The sequence below is a fragment of the Tachysurus vachellii genome, chromosome 8, assembly GCF_030014155.1.
Source record: "Tachysurus vachellii isolate PV-2020 chromosome 8, HZAU_Pvac_v1, whole genome shotgun sequence".
Taxonomy (NCBI): Eukaryota; Metazoa; Chordata; class Actinopteri; order Siluriformes; family Bagridae; genus Tachysurus; species Tachysurus vachellii.
Window position 1 is genome coordinate 9864002 of NC_083467.1, and position 24517 is coordinate 9888518.

Genomic DNA, 24517 nt, shown 5'->3' on the forward strand with positions numbered 1-24517 from the left:
ACTACAGTGAGCTGCTATGCTGAGTGTGTGTTGTGTGTGTGTTGTGTGTGTGTTGTGTGGCAGAGGTTTAACATGCACTACAGTGAGCTGCTATGCTGAGTGTGTGTTGTGTGTGTGTTGTGTGGCAGAGGTTTAACATGCACTACAGTGAGCTGCTATGCTGAGTGTGTGTTGTGTGTGTGTTGTGTGTGTTGTGTGGCAGAGGTTTAACATGCACTACAGTGAGCTGCTATGCTGAGTGTGTGTTGTGTGTGTGTTGTGTGTGTGTGTTGTGTGTGTTGTGTGGCAGAAGTTTAACATGCACTACAGTGAGCTGCTATGCTGAGTGATGTAGACACATTTCTGGGCAATTAGCCTGTATAAAAACTCCTGAAGGTCTTTTCACACTTGCTATAATTCCCCCTGCTTCACTGAAACCCTCCATAAACAGAACCCTGCATTTTTGCTTTAGTTTTTTCCTACACATTTAGCACAGTTTCCACTTTACCTGGGCTTAACAGTTAATCCTGGCTGTTTGTAATCTGCACTTTCACACTGTACGTTCCTCATAACAATGTTTTCCAGTCAGTGAGAAAAAAATAACACAAGCAGAAGAATACGAAAGAAAGAAAAGTCAGTCATTTTTATATCGATATTTATTTGATTTCCTTTGAAACACAGAGAGACTTGTGTTCACGTGTACAGTAGCATCATTGTTTACATCCCCAGACATCCGCTTGATATCCAGTCAACAGTCGAGTTTCACAAACTGCCATCCAGTTTATCCTGAACAGACTTTTCTGAACAGAACTGTAAAAATAAGCCATATTTTTCGTCACCGCAAATACCGTTTACATGCGTGAGGTTTCTCTGACCGTACAAAGCACGTGATACGAGGCAGTTTCTCATTGTGTAGCTAATCATCTACCTGTAACACAACACCCTTTCGCTCTGTACAGATTCAGCACCGTGATGTAGAAGCCGTGCTAATCCAGCTTCTGAATCAGACGTCTGAAACCTTCCTCTAACGGGTTAAATGAGTGTATAATAGTGTGAAAAACTCGATAGTGATCTCCTGATTAAAGTTGATCACCTGGAGATGCAGTGGGTTTGGTGCTTGCTCACATTGACACGGTATTCATTTCAAATAGTGAGACTTCAGGCATTCAGCAGCATGAATAATTCATCAGTAAACAGAAACATTTGCCGTACTTCTACAGCGTTTTGGTTCATATTTTTTTTAAAAAACCGATCTGATCGATCTAAACAAATTTGTACAGTCTTATTTGTTCTGCCAAAATCGTTCGTCTAACGTATTTGACTTGATGAACCGAACTGACATCTAAATGAATAATGGAGCAGTCTGTGGAAGAATGGTGACATAAACACAGCGACAGGAGGAAAAGAGCTTCAGGAGTGCACGGCTTTGAGGAGCTGACGTTAAAAGACACACAGAGGTCACGTTAAGCGAGGCGCTCGCCGCACCTGACAGTCAGTCTGGGAGCTTTAAATCTTTGTGCTGTTGTTTGGGGGCAGACGTACGCCACACGGTTCTGTCTCCGGAATAAGAAAACGCACACACAGAGACAGTTAAACTCTTTCTTTGGTTGAAATAGAGATTATCATTAATGCGTCGTGAATCATGAATTTCGTGAAAAAATATTTTGGACTGGAGTAAGACAAGGACTTATAAACACAATGGGTTCGGAATCCAGTTTCCAGTATAAAGTCTTCGCTATATTTTTATTCTCAACTCATTCTTTTGTCTCCTGTAAGTGAAAACTCTGGAAAACTTAAAGCTTAGGGAAAACGTTGCATGAGTAGGCACACAAAATGAATAGACTATATTTCATTATTGTGCATTATTACATTTTTTATTGGTAGAAATGAATGTTTTTCCTACTTATGTTTTTGGTTTAGTTAGTTAAAGACACACACACACACACACACACACACAGCCCCATTGGATAGATCTGCTGTGTCACCGTGTGTAATGAACAAACATTCAGCTTTCCCGTCCTGCAGCTGGGTTCCTCTTACTGGAAATGAAGACTTTTTTATTAATTAATTATTTATTTATTTATTTGTATTAAGCTCTCCGTATTCTGCAGTGAAGGGCGGCGGCGGCAAGGAGCCATTTATTAAGCATGAAAGAGCAGCTAGCCGAGAAAGCTCAAATCAACTAATCCACCCTGACATGAAGGATATGCAGTAAAAATGAGAGAAGAATGCTGGAGTTCATCAACATTCTCTCTCTGTTCTGTTTCTCTCTCTGCCTGCCTGTCTCTGTCCTCTCTACCCTTCTCTGTCTTGCTTACAATTCATCTCCCAGAAAATCCCGTCGTTCTCTTCTGATCTCTGATCTGAAACTCCTCAGTCACTCTGTTCATCCGTCAGCGTCGTCGTTCTGCGCCTCGCTCTTTAATCCTGGCCTCCGATTCTGATCTCTTTACCTTTAGCGTCTCCCTTTTTCCTTCAATACAGACTGTCAGCTGTTCGTTAATTGTATTCTCAATTCTGATTGGTCGAAATGAGAGTGTTTTATTTTGACATCCAGCAGCTCTGTAAGTTCTACTAAATTATGATTTCTATAGTAACAATTGATTGTTGAATTTTTCTCAGATTATATAGGATTTTTTTTAAGGACTTTTCATTGTCACTGTTAAAGTGAGAGGGACGTTGCCTTTTTTTTTTTTTTTTAAAGGAACATCAAATAAAAACCGACATGTTTTGATCGTAGTTAATATGAGAGAAATAATTAGAGGCTTGTAAGAGAAAGAGAACGGCTGATTATAGCTGCTGAAATAGGAATAATAACAGGAACTCGTTTCAAGGATGTTTCACAGCATTAAAGGTAACAAACGGATAAAACATATGATGCGCCTTTCTTTAATAAATAATAATAAATTGTTAGGGTTAGATAATTGCTCTGGTACAAGAGAAATAAAAGTGTGTGTGTGTGTGTGTGTGTGTGTGTGTGTGTGTGTGTGTGTGTGAATCTAGATTACTGTAACTTTGGGTTTCAGCCTTCTTTTTTCTTCCTCCACAGCATTTCTCAGAATAACAAGCACTGATGAGAGACGATAATAGAAATCAGTTGGCTTGTAGTTATCAGTTGGCTTCAAGCAAACTAGATCACAATCAGTTTCCAGTTGTGTTTAGGAGGGTGTTTTTTTTTGTGTGTGTGTAACCCATTAAGCTTGCTAAGGTCAGACTGAAAAGTCTAGCTTGTTTATGCTGCAGGTCTTTCACAAACAGTCGCTATAATTACAAGACCTGGATCTTTTCTAAACGAGTGTGACTTGCCTCCTACACAGGATTCCGAGGCTTTAAAAGAACAGAGACAGAGCCTTGTGGCAGCTGTTCACCACCAACCCCAGTGCTGACATGCAAGAGCAGCCAAATGGCATCGTGCCCTGTTTTGGGAAACCATTCAAGCCTGTTCTCTCTTCTGCATCTTCAAGAGGGGAAAATGAGCAGCCTGGGCATTCCTGTTTAATGAGGACTCTTCCCATATCTGAAACTGCTTACAGTAGAAGACAATTAAACCAGCACATGGAAACGGGCATCTGGGTCGTCATCTACACTCCCTCTAGAGCATGATTAGACATGTCCGTGTCAGAGACTCGACCTGTTGACCAGCGTTTATATTAACAATCATATAGACCAGAAGTGGACATGAAGGGTAATAAGTGGAAGCTCCACACTGTGTTGTTAATAAGATTAGACTACAGTGTCAGAGCAAATGAATCCGCAACTGTGGAACTGAATCATCCTTTGTTCAAATTCTTGTGCAAACCACAAGCCAGTCAGTATTTTATTGCCAAAGCAATATTACACCAAATACATTACATTTATAAAATAGAAATAATTGTATTATTCTTGGGTGACGTCTGTTCTGTCCTAACCTGGACTTGGTCTTTTCATACCTGTGGGAATTTCTGCATTTGGACTAGTTAATGTAAAAATAACCCGGTTTACATGGAACCTACAGTAGCTATGTAAGAAAATGTGCCTATACAAAGAGACATACTGTAACCCATCCATATATATATAGTCTTTATAAAATGGGAAGTCGTGGCCTAATGGTTAGAGAGTCTGACTCCTGACCCTAAGGTTGTGGGTTCAAGTCTCGGGCCTAAGTGACCTAAGTGACGTGGCGTACGGCTAAGTATGGTGACCCATACTCAGAATTTGCTCTCTGCATTTAACCCATCCAAAGTGAACACACACAGCAGTGAACACACACAACGTGAACACACACCCGGAGCAGTGGGCAGCCATTTATATGAGTATCACTGTGATAATGACATCTTCCAGCTAAATAGTTACAATATGTTTTGTCTTTTCTTTCCTTTGTCAGAGTCGTCTTTCTTTGTGTCCGCCTCATCACGCACTCCCAGCGTGACCTTCGGTGACTCCTTCGACCTGCAGTGCATTGTGAAATCCCGCCACAGCCCTGGCATCCCCGCCTCTGTGACGTGGCGCTTCCAGCCGTCCGAGGGTGCCAGCGAGCTGCGAGACGTGGTGACGTTCACGCGTGACGGCACGCTGCAGTGGGGCGAGCAGACCCTGGGCCTCGGTACACGCACCTCGGTGGACCGAACACGCAACAACACCAACTTCCGTCTCAGTGTCACCCGAGCTGGGCGCAAAGAATCTGGGACGTACCAGTGCGCCGCCATCTTGTACCGCAGAAATTACGACGGCACTTGGAAGATCATCGCTAACCGCACTTCTAACCTGCTGGGCATCAACGTACTGCAGCCAGGTTTGTTGCTTTCTGATGGTTCTGCTGCTAGGAGAAGGGGGTGATTGCCAAAGTGATGTGTATTCATTTGGCACATCTTTAGAATGAGACAGGGTTAATAGGTGTGTGTGCGAGTGTGCGAGTGTGTGTGTGTGTGTGTGTGTGTGTGTGTGGGCAAAGGCTAGTTCTCGTAATGGCTGCAAGTTGAAGAAGAATTGGCTGCTCATGTCTTCCCCTTCCTCTAACCCCACTGAGGATAGCAATTAGAGGGGACAGAGAAGGGAAAGAGAGTGATTAGAGGGAAAGAAGAGCTCGTTATACACAAATTCTAGGCACTCTCACAAACCACTGCACATAGACTCACATGGCATATTTATGCACTACAAGATGCTGTTTTTCCCTCCAGCAGATGCTGTGACCTACATCGTGATCTAGTGTACAGTGGGGCTGGGCTGTCATGATGCTCTTTTGTAAAATTTTCACTCCTATTCCGTATTTTTTAGAACATGGACCGAGCTTAATAGTTAACAAGTCGATATTTACATATTACACTGGCCAGCCACTTTAATAAGAACACCTCTGCTCATTCACACAGTTATCTAGTCAGCCAGTCATTTGGCTGTAGTGTTATAATGCAGAAGGTCGTGCAGATACAGGTCATGATTTTTCACTCATGTTCACATCAAATGTCAGAATAAAAAAAAAAAGTGTGATGTCTGTGCATGCCGTTAGCCGTGGCATGGTTGTGGCTATGAGACAGGCAGGTTTGAGTATTTGAGAAATTGCTGATCTCCTGGGGTTTTCACACACAGCAGTCTCAACGAATGGTGCAAAAATTAATTAATAAATAAATAAAAATTCCAGCAAGCAGCAGCTCTGCAGGCTGAAAAAGCTTGTTGAAAAAGAGGTCAGAGTAAAATGGCCAGACTGGTACGAGTCTGTAAACAGGAGCATCTGATTTACTTCAGACAAAAATCTTAGAACACACAACATGCTGAACCTCGAGGCTACATGTAAACAATGAGATGGGATTGATGTGAAAATAAGCTGGAACTCTTGGTCTGTAATCTGCATACTTTTATGCATTACACTGCTAATTTAACTTTTTATTTTCTTTTCCCAAATGTGGCTCTCCTTTTTTTTTTTTTTTTTTTTTTTTTTTTCCTGGCAGAAGAGAAGTTTGTTTGTAAAAGATTGATAATCATGTACGAAACGATTTTTAAGCCAAATCTTTTCACTAATTTTCCCCCAAAGCTGCATGTACTCAGAATTCAGGAAAAGCAGCCAGCAAGTACACAGTGTGTGTGATAACGTCGTCAAGACTGCTGAAAAAAAACACCCCAGGTGGCTCTGTTGTGAAGCTGTGAGAATGCAGTGTGTGCAAAATTGTCTTTACAGCATTCTTTAAGGATCTATACTGTAAAAAAAAAAAAAAAAAAAATCTGGTCAAAATTTTTCACACTTATTTGCATTGGTATGAAGTGTGCTTTATTAGACAAGGTGGGTTAGTAGTTAGTATGTTTGCCTCACTGCTCTGGGGTTGCTTTTTTTGTTTGTTTGTTGTTGTTTTTTTTTTTTTTGGCTTGTTGGGGGCTTGGCGGGGGCTTCAGCCCTGTGTACTTGGAATATGCATGTTCTCCCTGTGCTTCAAGGGTTTCCGCTGGGTGCTCTGGTTTCTAATTCAAAAATGTGTTGAGGCTGATTGGCATCTCGTGTGTGTGTGTGTGTGTGTGTGTGTGTGATTGTTGCTGGTGATGGGTTGCCACCCTGTACAGAGTTTCCAGGTCCCCTTTGACCCAGTGTGGGAGAAGCGCTACAGAAAACAGATAGATGAATGGAATGAAACTTGTAAAGTTTCAAACACATATTAATTTACTACAGGGATCATGTAACAAGCAGCGTTGATGTGGATTGTATTATTGTATTATTATGTTGTCCAGATTTGAGATTTTGCAGCATATCTGTTTTACTGTTTTATTAAAATCGTCTGTCTTTGAGGCATCAAATTTTTATCTCTATTGATTTCTTTAAAAGCTCATTTTAATCTTTCTACTGTACTCCCAGCTGCATGTTAATTACACATCTGTGGCTAAATATACCTGTACAACAATCTCTCTATCACACAAACACACACACACACACACACACACACACACACACACACACACACACACACACACACACACACACTGAAGACACTAAGATTCTACCATGTTAGTGTCACTGCTGTGTTGAAACACATTCACCAGCCGTATAACACAAGGACTGTGGTGGTCCATTTCCACTGATGGACATGAGATGGAGAAATCAAGCCTAGCACCAGATACAGGCAGTAACTGTATACCTAGAAAGTGCATTAATATGTTCTGATGGTGCTGAGCTCCAAATAAACCATCAGCACAGAGAATTGGGCTTGTTTTTGTTGTATGAGAATCTGCACCATTAGTAGTACAAAGCGAAATTATCATCATGATCTGACACACGGGACACGTTCTCCAGCTGTAGCTCTCTGCTTTGTTGGATTTGGGCCATTTGTTTTTTTCTTTGCTCTATAGTAGAGCTTTTTACAGGACATTTTAAACCCTGTGTACTGTTTATAGCCTGAAACTCGGGTGTTTTCTAATCCGCTTGGTTGTATACTGTTAGGCTGACCTTTTCCCATTTTAATGAACTCAACAATACAGACAAGTTGTATTTGTCTTGCAACATCTGAGCTTTAATAAACCAGGAGAAGTTAAAGTAAAAACAAATCTAATTGATCTGGAGAAAAGCTTCACTTCAATGGGAAAGGATGCGGGAAGAGGAAGTCTGGTGGTGCTTCATTTGGCATGGTGAGAAGGTGTACTGTCACTCCATCAAATTAACACACAGAGAAAGAGGGCTGGTTGTACGCTGTAATAATACTGGTGAAACTGTTATGTCATTAGTGGTCACAGCAGATCTGAGCTCAGTTTCAATACTCTGCAGTGTCACGTTTCACTCTGCAACCCGCATGAAAGGAAAAACATCCCACACCAACTTCCCACAGGTGTAAATCTATGATATAGCTCCATACAGCAGCCTGGTGTTTGGTTTCAGACAAAAAAGTATTGGATGCTCACACACACACACACACACCCAGTTATAAAGGACTGTTTACACTTCAAACTTGTTATAGACTGGGGTTCCCTTTTCCAATGCTGAGGCATCCAAAAAGCTGACCATTCATGTGGAAAGTCCTTTTTATTAGTAACTGGAGGCTCAAATGAAAAGAAAGAAATAGAGATATTCTGTACAGGGAGTGAGTCATCGGCTCACATACACTAGCTGTTGGGTGGGCGAAATTGAAACTGGACCAGAATTAGATTCATCCCATTTCATTTGATGTATTAAAGGTCTTTATATATTAGGTTGTTTGCCTTTATATAACGTTTTGTGACTTTTTCATTTTATTAGATCTTTTACAGTATATATCGCTTGCAAGCATTCAGCCAGTCATCATTGTATAACTTACTGTACTTTGATATGACTGTTGCAGTTTTTCCACAGTGTGGTTTATTTATGGCTTGAGATATATATATAGTCTAACACTCTGAGAACTCCTCGATGCTGATGCTGATGGCGTCTATCATCTACAGAATGCTTCATCTAAAAATCAGCGATTGATGCTTATAATTTAACCATTAAGGCAAAGATTAAAGTGGATTTTCACCCAAACACCGACAGTAAAATGGGTTCAAAATTCGTATCGTAGTACTACATCTACAGCCATGACAAAATAATTTGAGTCACATTTGAGATCCAAGAACGGATCTGTCCTACCATATTATGTCTAATTATAGATATAATTTAGCTCCCTCTTACCTCAAAGCTCTTTTCACTCCTCACACTGCACCTCGCTCCCTCAGATCTACCAGCATTGCTCGACTAGTCTCTCCATCTCTCAGGGTAAGAGGTAAGTATACATCAAGACTCTTCTCTGTTCTGGCACCGAGGTGGTGGAATAAACTTCCCTTAGATGTCAAAACAGCTGAGTCACTGGATATCTTCAAATGACGGGTGAAGACCTAACCTCTTCTTGAAGCACTTTTTCCCCTGTTTGTTTCATGTGTAAATTAAAAAGAAAAAAATGACCTGAACAGAGGTTTAGGATGATGGTGTCCTAAGTCTGTAACCTAGCGAACCAGTGTTAATGTATCATCTATAGAGACTTCAAAGCACTTTTATTCGTCACTCTGGATAAGGACGTCCGCCAAATATCGTAAATGTACATGAACTATAGACATTTATACGGTAGAGTCTGTAACTATACAGCGTAAGGTTTTCTAATGAAATTCTGAAATATTTCAGCATTATAATATTTGAGCCAGTGTACCAAAGAATATGCCTGTAATTAAGTGTATACACGTTTATATTTTCTTTTTGTCAGTTTGTAGAAAAATAATAATACTCAACCTCAGACAGATCTCACCAGCTTTGACTGTATGTAATAGAATTTTAAATAGATAATGTGTCCGAAATGTATTCAAGCATTCTTTAACTATAAATAACGCCTGTGATCAAGGCACATTAATAAATAAATAAACAAACAAACAAACAAAAGTAAATAAATAAATAAATAAACAAACAAACAAATAAAAAAAAATAAACAAACAAATAAATAAATAAATAAATAAATAAGGATGCATATATTTCTTACAAAATTGTGGCTTGTTTCTCTGTGACCCTAGACACTCAGGAGCGTGTAATAATGGCGAATAAGGGGAAGTCGTGGCCTAATGGTTAGAGATTTTGACTCCTAACCCTAAGGTTGTGGGTTCGAGTCTCGGGCCGGCAATACCACGACCCTTGAGCAAGGCATTTTTTTAATACATATTTTTGTGTTGACATTCTACTCAGATTTTTTTTGTAAAACATTGCATGCCTTTTTTTTTTTTTTTTTTTTTGTAAAACATTGCATGCCATTTTATGTTTAGTCTTACCTGCAGACCATTGAGGAAAAAAAAAACTATATTTAACGCACACGTACACACACATCCGATGTCGTCTCATAATCCGGTGTTATAGAAGGCAACAATTTAATAGCTACAAAGGTATCAGTAAGGAAACCAGTTCAGCATTAAAGGCAGTATACATCACAACATTGCCATTATATCACAAAACGCTAATTAGATGTTAATAATAGATGGAGTTAAACATCATTGGAGATGATGAAACACATATCCTGTGAATGCACCAGGCATGTCAGGCAAGAAATAAAACTGAAAAACCCATTTGTCCACAATTTATTTTCCCTTCCTGGTGTTATACAATATATAGCCTTCAGAAAATCAGCTACATAAAGGGAACTAAAAAGGCAGCATTGTATGCAAACACTTCTTTTGGATATGACTCAGTGTGTTCCCGTCTCTGAGCGTACATCCTGAGTAGGCAGCATCTGTTACTCTTCAGATGTGCCTGTAGACCGAGAAAATGGGGTGGTGTTTTGTGCTTTACCTCCTGAACAGGGACTGTGGGGTCTGATAAATCATGTGAAGATTCATTTACTCTCCGTAATATACAGTTTATCCTTTAAACAGAAAACCAGCACTGGTTCTTGGTCTGTTTAAAGAGTGTCTCTTCAGCCTGGTTTCAGCCACTCTTTAAAGTGTTTTGTATCAGCGCAGGCACATGTGCAGGGTATTTGGTCATCTCACTCCAGACAGCTCTACTCACAAAACTTACCATCATAAACAAACCCGCTGTCCCTGATATTGATTTTCGTTCTCACCTGTATTTCATAGCACTCCGGGAGTGCTAAGCCTGGCACTCGGATCCTTGGCAGTCATCTGCCCTACCTGAACACCACCATGTCTCTGTGCCACTGCGTGACAGTGTGATCAGTTACCGTGACAATAAAGTCACTCACTTAAGGACCAGGTTCATCAGAGCATTCAATTTGCTGTGAAATGAGGAGGAGGGGGGAGGAAAGGCTTCTTGTGGAATCCCTGGGGCCACTGTTCTTCCAGAGCGACTGTCTTTATCCTAGAAATCACATTTTCCACTCCTACTGTGAGAGCTCCATTTGGAGATATGAATCACAAACAGGATGCAGACCATTTGTTTTCTCTCATTGCCATTTTCTAATACGCAAATGTTATACACATCTGCTTAAATGTTTCCATCTGACATTTTCCGACATGCAAGTTGTGAGGAGAAATAGCTTTAACTCATGAGGTGCGATATTGAGGGTTATTAAATCATGTTTAAAGACATTCCCTGCAATATGTGTGAGGCGAGCTTTTTTTTATGTGACAGGAAACAGTGTGGGCTTAGACCTGTGACTCCCATCTCTGCAAAATGGATGTGTGTTTTTGTCATGAACAGAGATAAGCGATTTATTTCTTCACAGATCAACAACAGGATTAAAGAGTATCCTGGTGTGTGTGTGTGTGTGTGTGTGTATGTGTGTTTAAGGAAAACACCTGCACATTTATTCAGTTATCCAGTCAGCATACGAGGAACAACCTACATGACCTGCTGTTTTTGCTCTGACTCCTTCATTTAGCCATCACTAAAAATAGCAAAGGTTGCACAGATATATATTTTTCCCTGCTTCCTTTACATCAGCTTTGAGAACTAATGGCTCATTTGCTGTTTAATATAACCCATCCCTTGACAGATGCCAGTGTTGGGATATAATCGGTGTTTTTTAAGCCGCATTTCAGTGGTTTTAATGTTATGGTTGTTCAATGTATTGTGAGAGGGAGAGTCCTTTGGAAATTCCTCTGTGTGAAAACTTATCAAACATGCATCTCGGATGCTGTAGCTTCCTGTTGAACTGGTGTTTGTCTGGGGAATCTTTTTGCTACAGCTGAAAAAGCTGGAAAACACCTAAAAAAAAAGGTTTTGACAAAAATGTTGTTCTTCTGCCAATAATATACTTAAATAAAAAAATAAAAAGGGGGGCACGGTGGCTTAGTGGTTAGCACGTTCGCCTCACACCTCCAGGGTCGGGGTTCGATTCCCGCCTCCACCTTGTGTGTGTGGAGTTTGCATGTTCTCCCCGTGCCTCCCGTTTCCTCCGGGGGTTTCCTCCCCCGGTCCAAAGACATGCATGGTAGGTTGATTGGCATCTCTGGAAAAATTGTCCCTAGTGTGTGATTGCGTGAGTGAATGAGTGTGTGTGTGTGTGTGCCCTGCGATGGGTTGGCACTCCGTCCAGGGTGTATCCTGCCTTGATGCCCGATGACGCCTGAGATAGGCACAGGCTCCCCGTGACCCGAGGTAGTTCGGATAAGCGGTAGAAGATGAATGAATGAATGAAAAAAATAAAAACAAATATATTCTTAGCAAAGTGATGTTGAAATGTTTTATTTGAAGCTATTTTCCATGCTTGCTTTAGTGGGCAGGAAAGATTGCATCAACTTGAGGAGTCAGGTCAGCAAACGCAGTAATAATTGCAGTCTGTCTAAAACCTTGCAGCTAAATTTACTTTTCCCACAATATTATTGACTCTTTGGAGAGAAAAGCATATAAGACTCATCAATTCAATTCAAAGCAGTAAAGGATGCTTATGCACATTAATTAGAAGAGATACGTTAATTTGGTCAAGAGAATAGACTGAATCAATCAGAATTATACATATAATCATATTTCAGCAGTGATTCAATGTAGAAGCACTGAATATTATTATGTATATCTGCAAGTACATAAAGAGATCAGATGAGTAAAGAGATGATGATGATGATGATGAGGGTTGTGTTTAAATGCATTGAGTAATGAGACAGAATATTGTTTACAATTTGTCTGTAATTATTTTTTATTCATGAGTAAATTAGATTATACATGTAGAGCTAGGCCGTGTGTTTTTCTGTGAAATTGAAATATTTTTTAAATGCATTTTTTTCCAGTTTCACGTTGGAGAGTACTTTTCAGAACAACATGTAAATATACAGCATTTGGTATTTGGCAGAAGTTTTTATCCAGAGCAACGAACAAAAGTGCTTTTAAGACTCTATCGATGAATACATTAACACTGGTTCATTAGGTTACAGATTAGGATTAAATATACACATAAAAAAAAAAAAATAGAAAAAAGTGCTAGTTTAGGTGCTTCAGGAAGATGTAGGTCTTCACCCGTCATTTGAAGATATCCAGTGACTCAGCTGTTCGGACATCTCTTGGAAGTTTATTCCACCACCTCGGTGCCAGAACAGAGAAGAGTCTTGTTGTATACTTACCTCTTACCCTGAGAGATGGTGGGACTAGTCGAGCAGTGCTGGTAGATCTGAGGGAGCGAGGTGCAGTGTGAGGAGTGAAAAGAGCTTTGAGGTAAGAGGGAGCTGGTCCATTTTTGGCTTTGTAGGCAAGCATTTGAGTTTTGAACCTGTTTACAGCTACTGGAAGCCAGTGGAGAGAGCACAGCGGTGGGGTGGTATGTGAGAACTTAGGCAGGTTGAAAACAAGTGGTGCAGCTGCATTTTGGATCATAAACAGAGGCCGGATTGCGTTCATAGGTAGACCTGCATGCAGTGAGTTACAGAAGTCCTGTCTTGAAATGACGAGTACTATAGGTGTTTATTACAAAATGCCAGATTTTGCTCATGTGAAGGGTTTTCCAAGATCACCACACATTTACGGTGAAAAAGCACCTATATCTACAGTATATGTTCATTACACTAATTGGCATACATTACTATTTCTATTTATCTAAAGATAAATAAGCCAAACACTGGCTTCTCAGAATAACCCCTAATTCTGTGCACTCCTTCTGACCTCCCTGTAAACCTGTAGCTCTCTCTGGTTTGCATGTTAACTGTTTATAAACGTAAGACTTGATTTTGTTTTGTTTTTTTTTTTTGTTTTTTTTTGTTGTTGTTTTTTACCTCACTTTCTATAAATGGTCTTGAGTGGAGCCAGAGTTTTTTTTTTTAAGCCTATTAATTTATGTGTAACAAACCAAACAAGATTAAATTATTTACTGAGGTATGAAAAGTGAGGTGATTAAGAGTGCAGCAGAGTTTAAAATCTAATTATGTAATGATTAAAGAACTGCACATTTTAGTGCTTCACTTCACTGCTGCTGATAGACGGGAGCTCCAGGCAAGCGTTTGTGGGTGTAGGACTTTAGTGAGTGACTGCAGTTGTTGCGGTGTTGTGTTTAGTGACAGGGAGTGGTTTGTTAAGCACAGCCATTTCTCATTGCCTTCATGATGGCTGCCATCAATCAGATGTGCCTCTCCCAAGTGAGTTTATCATCACAGGCTCTTCAAAGGCATTAAACTGAGTTGCTTCCATCAGTGTTATTGACACACAGGAATCTGTCTGCATCTTTTTTTATTTATATTTCCCTCACCAGTTTAAAAACCTCTTACTTGTTTGTAATATATTTGTCGCATGGTTTTGAAGAACTTTGTCGTGGAACGATGATAGGACCTCTACTCAAACAAGATGCATCTAAGAACGATCACAAGCTACAAGTGAATTTGTACAGCAGATGTGTTCAGAGTTGTGTGTAAATGTGTGGTTAATGCAAAACCCATTTATGAGACCGTGATAACCTGTCGTAGCACTAGGTTTGAAACAATATGGAAATATATTAGCTACGATTTGGATAAATACGACTTGGTTGAACAATTTCTAAAGTTCAGTTGGGTTATGAATGGCTCAATATTATTTTATAGGCTATAGGCTAATAGGCTATCAATACTATTATTTTAATAGATCGTACAACCTGGATACCTGAAGCAAGCCGATTTTGGATCTGGACTTGCGTCTGTGTGTTTAAACATAACATGATGTACTTTATGGTGGTGCATGTTGCTGTGATGCTGTGAATACAGCACCAACTTCTGTACCATTCTGAATCCCACACAGCTGCTGAAACACACAGATCGCTCAAGGCATGATCTGATTCATTTAATTAATTAACACAGTGAATTATTCAGGAACGTGCAGGTATGTGAAAAAAAAAAACAGATGATTAAACGGTAGTGAATATATTCCAGCTCTAAACTTAATAAGTAAAGGTCACCTCAGTGTTCGAGTCAGATAATATTTGTGACCACCCCATCATATACGCAAAAGGGTTCTTGCTTACTTTTTGAGGGTGCAAACACAACGTGCTACAGTAGTTTAGAAACTTTCTTACAGTTTGATAATGAAAATATATTTATATATTCATCTCTCCCTTTTCTGTATTAATGCACTTAACTGGCTAACTAGCTCACGACTTGGTACTACGTGAGGTTAGTTCTTCTGACATTTGAAATCTGAGCTTCGACATAGAAGCTTTTACTTGGTCATCTATAGCCGATGGATTTCCCACTCGTCCATCCATGTATAGTATCACATAATGCACAGAATCAGAAAATACTAAACCCTGTGAGCTAGCAGTAAATTGTGTGGGGAGGTTTTAGTGGCACGTGAAAGAGAATTTTCTACACAGCTATAGCTGGTGTGAACACACATTTATTATTAGGAGTGTTGATTTGAAAACTTGCAAAAGTCCCACATTTTCCCATTTCTTGTGTGAAACAATCCACAATAGCAGAGCCGAATTAGAAATGATAAGATTCCCTCTGTATGTGATGTTCTGCTTATTCCTGTTCACTCTTTGAGCACAGCTTAGCATTATTTTAGCTTATCTTCTCCAGCATGATGGTGGAAACTCAAATAGACATGATTTCATTAGACTGTGATCTCGCTTTCTGTCTTTCAATTCCTCTAGATCTCATGGTGCACCATGTAGAAGAAGCGCAAAACAATGAGTTTTAAAGCAGATTTTGTAGCAGGCATCACAGCTTATACTATAGTTTCTTGTTCTAAATATGAATATTAAAGATACCTATCATCATATTTGGGTTTTTTATGGTATAACAGTATACACATGTGCAATTCTCCAGCTCTCAGCGGAAGTTCCCTGCATCCTCCATCTCAGTGACAGAATCTAATATCTGTAGTAATAATGCTGGATCTGCCCTAATGGAGCCATCTGCAGCCTCAGATTAATGACAGACTCTCGAATGGGATATTAACATTTTCTCATTAATGTCTTTTCTCTGGGATCCAAAGTGATTCTGAGGCGGAAGCAGAGAGACAAATGAAATACAACTAGAATAAAATATCCCTACATATGCTCTACAGAGTCCATGCAGGTCACCTCTTGGTTATACACATACAGTACACACTCGGATATGAAGTGTCCATTCAGATATGAAGCAAACACAATGAGACTGCTCTGATAGTACAACCCTGCCAAACGCTGGTATATGAACACTGCGGCTTCCTGACCTTATTGCCAGCTTGTTAAGAACTGCCTCCAGAGATTCAACCAGGCGTACACACTCACATACACACACAAATACACATTACACAAGTGTGTGTAGAGTTGATTGCTTAATCAGAAGTGCTCTAGCTGTTGAGGTAAATGGGGTTACTGCGCATGCTCTCCTCCTAGCATGAATTAAAATAGGTTGTTTATCGTCAGCCTTTAATCAGCCATGACTGGATAAAGCCAGCCACTCTGACTCTAATAATGTGTGTGTGTGTGTGTGTGTGTGTGTGTGTGTGTGTGTGTGTGTGTGTGTGCGTGTGTGCGTGTGTGTGTGTGTGTGCGTGTTCACCTTTATTATATAAGCCAGAAAATATGAAAGGACATGCCGTTATAAGAAATAAATCAATAACAAGATGGTCCTTAAGTGCTCTATTTTTCTCCACTATAGCAATTTTCCAGAAATTACGATTTTCCCACACATTTATTTGAACTGTTTATAGCTACATCACGTTGTTTAATATCCGCTAGGCAAGTTCCTGTTCTCACTTATGGTATAAACCGTAATACAGTCGTTCCCTCACCAGCCAGTCAGTCATGTTACATACATGTTAGAAAGAGTCATGCAATATCCTCTGTCCTAAACATGCTCTCGTGGTGAAACCTTACTATTACAAAGAGCTGACACTGGAAACTGAGATCATAATCCATTTATGTATTATTCACTATACTATTTACTTTACTATAGACACAATGTGGTTTCAGAATGAATGAAACATAATCAGTTCTTTTTGCGCTCTAAAAGAAGCATCACACAGGCTTTTTTTCTAGAAATCTCTTATGCTCTAAGACAATATTGGCATTTTTACCAATCTGCAGAGTGTGTGACTCTCACAGACAAAACAAAGTGTTGATCTCCAGCTCCTAATTAAGTGTTAATTAAAATCAATCAATAACAGTGCATGTCCTTCTCTCTCTCTCTCTCTCTCTCTCTCTCTCTCTCTATCATCCCCCCCCCCATTCTCTCATTAATATAGTCCTGCCTCGTGCTTCTGTTAAGTGCCTTGTATCATAAATGTGTCCTGGCAGTGACTGGTCCAGGCACTCGATTCCTGTCATACCCAGTGTTCAGCAGGCAGCCAGCCTGGCTCCTCATATCTCAGTCAGGGATTGAGTGTTTCGACCATGACAGCTTCTATCTTCTTGTCTCCTGCGACTGGAACTCAGCTGTCCGTCTTCATTAAGAGCGGAGTCCTTGACTACACACTGCAGCCTGCCTCCGTGCTTTATGCCCTTCTTTCTGCCTGTAACTTTTCTTTTTCATACACTTCATGCCACCTTACCCTTTTCTTTTGCACTCTCTCTCTCTTCAGAAGGATCTAGGTTACTTTAACCAGGTCATGTTTTCACTATAGTATCCAGATGGATCCTACCCATCCTTACCTCCTCCAAAGGCCTTCAAGCTTCTCCTCTGAATAGACAGCAAGTGCCTCAAGGCCATCTGAGGAGCTAATGAAGCTGTTTGACTCTCAATGCAATAGAAAATATGACGCCGTTTGTGTGGCCGTTCTTAATGGCGTCATGATGTGACCAACAGCTCGCCTTAGGCAATGTCACTAGATCCTAATTTAATCACCACCGCTTTGTCTGATGCCTTATTTTCCATCCGGCTGCTACGGCAATAGACCTTGCTCTTTGACATTCACAGAAACATGATGGAAGATAGATGACGTACGGTTCTAACGCATTCACTTGGAAAATCATTTCATAAAAGCTCAGTGATTAATTGTCTCTGTGGAGGTGCTCAAGGTCAGCCCTGAGCATCACAGAGTCTTCCTTAACTTAACACACACACTTCACATTCACAGCATCTGCTATCTCATGGTGTACTTTCTTTACTTATTAGCATTTTCATCTTGAAATGATGTTATATTTAAATAACTTAACCTTTAAAGGACTATTTTTATCACTAGGTCAACAACTATGCATAGACTCAGGTAAATATTAATACCGGGTAAATATCCGTTACATACTGCTAATTACACTTTTCTTATCTTTGAGAAATGTATTCCTCTCAGTTTTACATATACAGTACATGTTTACTATACTGTATATTAACGTGCCCTCATCCTCCTCAGTATCTCACTTCCTTTCTTATTTGTTAGCGTCTCTCCTTTTTTTTTTGCCTCAGGACACTGCTGGTGAATTCCCAGAGTATGATTGTATGTTTATTTGTAGTTTTTTTCCCACCATAAGAGGCAAGGTGTGGCGATAGCAAGGTACGACATGGTACACTTAATAATTTAGAACTACATGCTTAACACTTGGGCCTGTTTCTTATCACATAATAGCAGCCATGAAAGTAAAAATAAATCTCTAGGTGAATAGTAATGGAAAGGACTAGCAATGAGGATGGTATTGTGACGCTTTTGTGAACCACTGTATAGCTTAAAGTCTGTGTTTCAATTCAGCATGCCTGAGACCTGAAAGTGTAACCAAAATCGAGGCTCACTTAACAATAGAAATACTGAATTCAATATACAAATTGGTTACCGTGCAATGCTGTCCTATCTGGTGGAAAAAATTCTATTAGTGCGAATGGCCATGCATGGATGTTCATGTTGATGACACTTTCTATACCGTTCCACAGACAATCCAAATGGTTTCAAAGAATGCCTAGAAATGGCTTTTGTGTCTGTTCGATGACTACACATCCAAGCCATACTATCTCATTCCCCAAATAGATCACATAGACCTCATTATGCAGAATGTCTCCCAGCAGTATGAATCAGAGCTCCCCTGACCTGACAGAGTCCCTTTCTTTCTTTGTCATAGAGAATGAGCACACGCGCAGTGGTTTCCGGGGCAAGCGGAAGGGAAGAAGACACTCGACATTGGATGGAGAACAGAAGTGTGTGTGTGAGGGGGGCTCATTTTCAGACTCCCTGATTGAGCATAAATCCACATAATTACCCCAGTCTTAATTACAGTCTAGAAGAAGCCTGGAAATTGGCTGCCGACACAAAAGAATCAAAGATTTATTGGAATCATAAGCATCGACATTAGCGGTCCATTCTGCTACTGTATTAGTCGGGGCAGGAGGTCTGTCCAGTGCAACGTTTCTCGCTCATCACCAACAGGATCTGCCGAAAATCTTCCCTATTGATAAACCCCTCTACAGAAGTGGATTTGACCGGCTGACACAAGACTTTTCTGTGTAGTGCTTGAATATTTATTCATTTAAAAGATGTGGAGTGCTAACTTGGCCATCTTTCTTTGTGATGGTGTGATTTTGGGCTGATGGGCCATATTTTATTCCCCCCTATTTTTCTAAACAATCTTCAGCTGCTGCAGCAATGTACAACCTTTAAGCTGATCAGGATTTTTATTTTCAGTCCATGTTTTCTTCTCTAGATCGACTTTCCTCCCCCTTTCTTTTGCACTGCTTTTCTTCGTTATCCATAGCTACTAAGTAGAGATGGTCAGTTCCTCGCAGGGTACTTCATCAATTTACTCCATCTGTAACTCTCGCTATGCATTCAGCAGCATGGACACCTCCATGATCACCTTGGTCAACACACTAGCCAGTTAACTGTGATGGGTGATGTATAAATACCTCCTCAGTACAGAGAACTATTTAGTCAAGATTATAGATTTAATAAGGTAATATGCCCGTATGTTGATTGCTCTGAAGCAAATACTTGTTTGTGCCGTAAGCAGCCGTGTTGATTTGCTGAACACAGGATTGAGGGCAACCATCCCAAGTAATTCTGAGGTGTTAAAGGGGTGTTTTCTTTGGTTTTTTTTCCTACTTGTGCTTTAGAAAATATGAATCACGACCTTTATTCAAGTGCACCATTGTTCTGTTCCCTTTTATACCTCTTTCCTTCTTATTTCTCTCCGTTCTTCCCTGACTCTTGAAGTTTTTTCGTGCTCTCGTCCTCTACTCTGCTTTCTAATTGCTCTAGTACTGAACCACCTGCAGCTGTCAACACATCAGACAAATCAGATAACAACACGCACGCATTCAGAGAAGAGAACACTCCATTTTCCAGCCTTCCAGAACTGCTTCAAACCGATGAATATTCATGAAGTAGTATATGATTAGATCATCAGCGACTGGCTCTCCTGAGAACATCTTCATCAGTCTGTTTTGCAATTCCTCTTGTTTAGTCTTACTGTACCATACTATTATTAGTTCTACTAACTGATCAAATTTTTGCATTTGAAAGACTCTTGCATGTGTTTCCCTGTTACATATTTTTCAGTAAGTAATGTGACAGGCTCTCATCAGAGAGCTGAGAAAAATAGCCTAGTTAGCAAAGCTCCCTACTGCTTGTATGCATATATTTTCAAGGAAGACTTCAGAATGACCTACAAAGTGTTTGCATTCATAAAACGTCGGTTTTATTGTATGTTTACACGGCTGGAATGAACAGAAATAAACTCATTTTCTATTCATTAATTTTCAGAAAGAAGCTGCTTTATTTGGGGAACATTGTGCTTGTAACATTTTCAGTCAATAAACTAAATGAAAAGCAGCTTTATCTCGGCAGAGCACCACGGTTGGCAATTAAGCAGAGCTAACGACAAATTGGACGCACTCAGAAGGGGTAGAATCTCGCTGTCTAACACAGTCTCTTAGAAAATCACAAATGCACTCTAATCATTCCTAGTGTTTGCGTTTTCAACACCCCCTCCCATCTGTCAGGGTTGCTTCACACCAGCTCTCATCACACACTGTGCTTTCTGAATATGCTGCTTGATTCACTTCATGTTTGACCAGGACTCCCATGCTGTGCTTTTTCTTGCTCCTGCTTTTTCAATAATCCTGTTATTGATTTTGTTCATTCTGTCATCGATTAAAAATAAATGCAGTGCAATTTCAACAGAGAGTTTAGACTCTGCTTTAATTAACTTACTCAATCATGCCTAGTTACGCTATGGAAGGTTCTATAAGTGTTTAATTAGGTCTTTTGTGAGTGGGATCCACAAATAAGCCTCCCTCAGGTATTCGCACCACACCCTGTGTTGTCAAGGGAAACACGGTAACCCTGGAAACTAGAAGACGGTGGCATTCCACCACTATTTATGCTCAAAGATTTACACAATTAATATCTCTCCACTCTTATCCCTTTGGGATGTAGTTACAGCAATAAGGCCACCTCAGGAAGTGAAGAGGAAAAAAAGGGCCAAACGTTTGTGGACACCTATGCCATCATGCATTTGTGTACGCATTCTGAACATCCTGTTCCAGATTTAATTCCCCCTGCGCTGTTATAATAGCCTTCAAACTTACCGCTAGATGTCGGGGTGTGGCTATGTGGATTTGCTTATTCAGCCACAAGTATATTAGTAAAATCAGGCAGTGATGTTGGGTGAGGATGCCTGAGGTGCAGTCAGAGTTCCAGTACATTCAAAAGGTTGTGAGTGATGTTGAGGTCAGGGCTCTGTGAAGGTTCGCTTGAGTTCTTTCACACTAATCTCAGCAAACCATATGAGTCTGATGGTCAGCTGTACAGAAACTTTTGGCCATGTTATTAGTGTAAAACTCTAATAAGGCTGAGATGGATTGATGAGAAATGAGTCACCAGCCCCTAATGACACTTATTTTGTAATTCATCTACCATTAATTTTGACCAATCTCCTGTACCATTGTTCCTCTCTCTCTCCTTCTCTGTCTCTCCCTCTCTCTCTCAGTAGCGGTGGTGACTGACCGATTATTATTATTGCTGTCAGCATGTGCTGGCACATGCCTAATAAAATAGAGGCAGATGTATGATTGCTGATTAAAACTGAGGTTTATATGCAAAGCACATAATCCCATCGGAATAACTCTGCATACTAATGCCCCAAACAATCAACTCTGCAAAGGCACACTAGGGTCCCACACAGATTTAAGTAACATGGCTATGTGGAAACCCGTATTGAACAGTACAGCTTATTGTGCTTGGTTAGCTATATCTCTCAAAAGCGATATTAGTGACGGACATGAAAACAGATTTATGTGTTTATATTAGTAATAAATATAATCTGGAATACAAATCACAACAACTTGATTTTTAATCTATAATCATCTATTATCTCCCTACTGGAAATGTTACTCAGCAATGGCTACTGGACAGTGATTAATATTACACAAGCCTAGTTTCACACTGATTCAGCTGTAAGAAATCTATCCTAATCCATTTTCATTATCTACACTGATGTCCTATTGATTAAAGTCTTTCTAGGAAATTAGGGGGACATTTCTTCAAAAAGCTGTCCCATTATCTTTAATAACTGGAGAAGTAGTGCTTGAACTGCTGTCTGTCAGCAGTGTAGGTTAATGGCTTTCTTTATATTGTATTTGATTTGGGATAGAGGGAAGAAAAAAAAAAACAGATCTCGAGTGAAAATCACTTGCATAGCTCCTTGTAAAAAAATGTACTGGATGGTGTGATATTACCATATATTTGAAAATTGCATGTGGTTAGTCTTGTTTTTAGGTTTTTATTTTCGCATGGTTGAGATATTCATCCAAAACAACTTACAATTTAGATATGTATTGAAGGTCAGGAGTCTTGCTCAAGAGCTCAACCCTTAGCAGCTTAGTGGTTCTGGGATTTGAGATCTTCAGGTCAGTATCACAGAGAGCCCTGAGCAGCTACCTCTTTTGTATCGGCTGTCACGGAAATAATGCAGAGTAGTGATTCTGATGCTCGTAATCACTCTATCTTAATTATCTTATTCATAACATTTATGCTTCTCAACAAACTGCTTCTCAACAAACAGTTCAATTCACCTCACCTCTCCATCCAAAGCATTTTCTCCTTCGTTGGTCTGTGCCTGCAAGGTTATTTTGTTTGTGATGTTTTATTTGAAATGTATTTAAATGTTAAAAAAGATTTGACAATTGTTTTATTGTTTTACATGCAAAGGAAAGGGCTTTTATAAGGTTGCTCTATATATATATATATACGTATATATATATATATATATATATACGTATATATATATATATATATACGTATATATATATATATATATATATATATATATATATATATATATATATATATATATATATATATATATATATATATATATATAGCTAATAAGGTCAAGGTCATATTTTATGGTGAGCTAGTTAGCTAGTTAAGTTGTGCTAATACATGGTGTGCTCTGAGTAGGAGGGGCTTTTTGTTTGTTTGTTTGTTTGTTTTGAACAGGAGACATATGACAGCTTTTTGCTTGACTTTATTTTGCTTGTTTTACATAATCTTGATGTTCCTATTATTATGATGTCATAAGTACTTGATGATGTGTTTAGTGCAGTAACATGTGCTACTGCCTCAGTGAGATCGTGTAGCACATGCTATTTTAAACATACAAACCAAATGATGATTTTTGATTTCTTTTTTTTTAAATCAGTAATATGTGTTTTTTTCTGGTTCTACTTGTCCACTGAGCAATAATAAATAAACATAATAATAGCCTACATACTAAACCTGCTTGTTCTGGACTTGAGTTGGTGACTTGTTCTGTTATATATAGCTTTTGAATATCATGTTGATGATCGAATGGTGAAGCCAAATCATGTCAAAAGTGCTGTTTAATATCAGCTTCCGTACTGAATTTGTGTCGCAGACAAACTGCTGCTCTGGTAATGAGCAAAAGGCTTTCAAACCAGGCCCATAATTTAATAATATCAGCTACAGGCTCTCGATTAGAAAGGAAAAACCTCAGGAGTCGTTTTGGTAAGTGGCTATCCAGTGTGGAAGCTTTTCCTTACAAAATAACAATGATTTTTTTTTTGTTTCCTCAAAATGCTTTGAATATCTGAGAAGCTGAGCAAGACATAGAGATATTTGCACACATTGATTCTACTTATTTCAGCAACATTACTCTTAGAGTGCATTTAATACTATTGAGACTCCTTACAAATATGTAATTATAATCTCTTTTATAAGTAGAATTTTATTTTACAATCTTTGAATGGAGCTGTAAAGATGTGGTACAGGGATGCTATTATACTTAATATATACAATTGTGTGTGTGTGTGTGTCTGTGTGTGAGAGAGAGACAGAGAGAGAGAGACACAACGCTATTGTTTTATTTTGATGCAGTGATTTCTCCATTAGTAGGTAGATTTTTAGCATAAAGGTAGATTTTTATGCTTTTAATTTGTAATGATTCTATTTAATATTTCATCTGTAATTCACCTTTTTGGTAGTGTTTTGGAGAAAAGTTCAACAGACTGAAGGCTGTCAGTGAGTGGGAGTGAGCTTTAGTTTAGCATAAAGCTCATGCATGTTGGGAATTTGGGTGATTTAGAGGTGGCTTTGCTGAGGGCAGACAGTTTGGCCTGTATGTTAGAAGCATGAGGATGTGGTGTGGTGCTGCACTTGTGCTGTAAAAATGCTGTAAGCTTTGGGCTAAAGCTCTGTCTATCACTGTAACTGCAGTCAAAGATGTGCTACAGGGATTATGGCCCCAAAGTGTCAGTGGAAAATTGGATTTTTCAGAAAGAATCACTAAAGCATGAAAAAAGAGAGAAAATGTTAAGTTTTGCA

At 39.5% G+C, this 24517-nt stretch overlaps 1 protein-coding gene across 2 annotated transcripts in view; it reads left to right on the forward strand.

Annotated features, from left to right (window-relative positions):
• Positions 1-24517, forward strand: part of igsf3 (immunoglobulin superfamily, member 3) — a 126881-nt gene that overhangs the window by 97018 nt on the left and 5346 nt on the right. For both annotated transcript variants that reach the window (XM_060876151.1, XM_060876152.1), the window contains exon 6: positions 4343-4750. In XM_060876151.1, coding sequence (XP_060732134.1) covers positions 4343-4750 — 408 coding nt within the window. The remainder of the gene's footprint in view (positions 1-4342; positions 4751-24517) is intronic.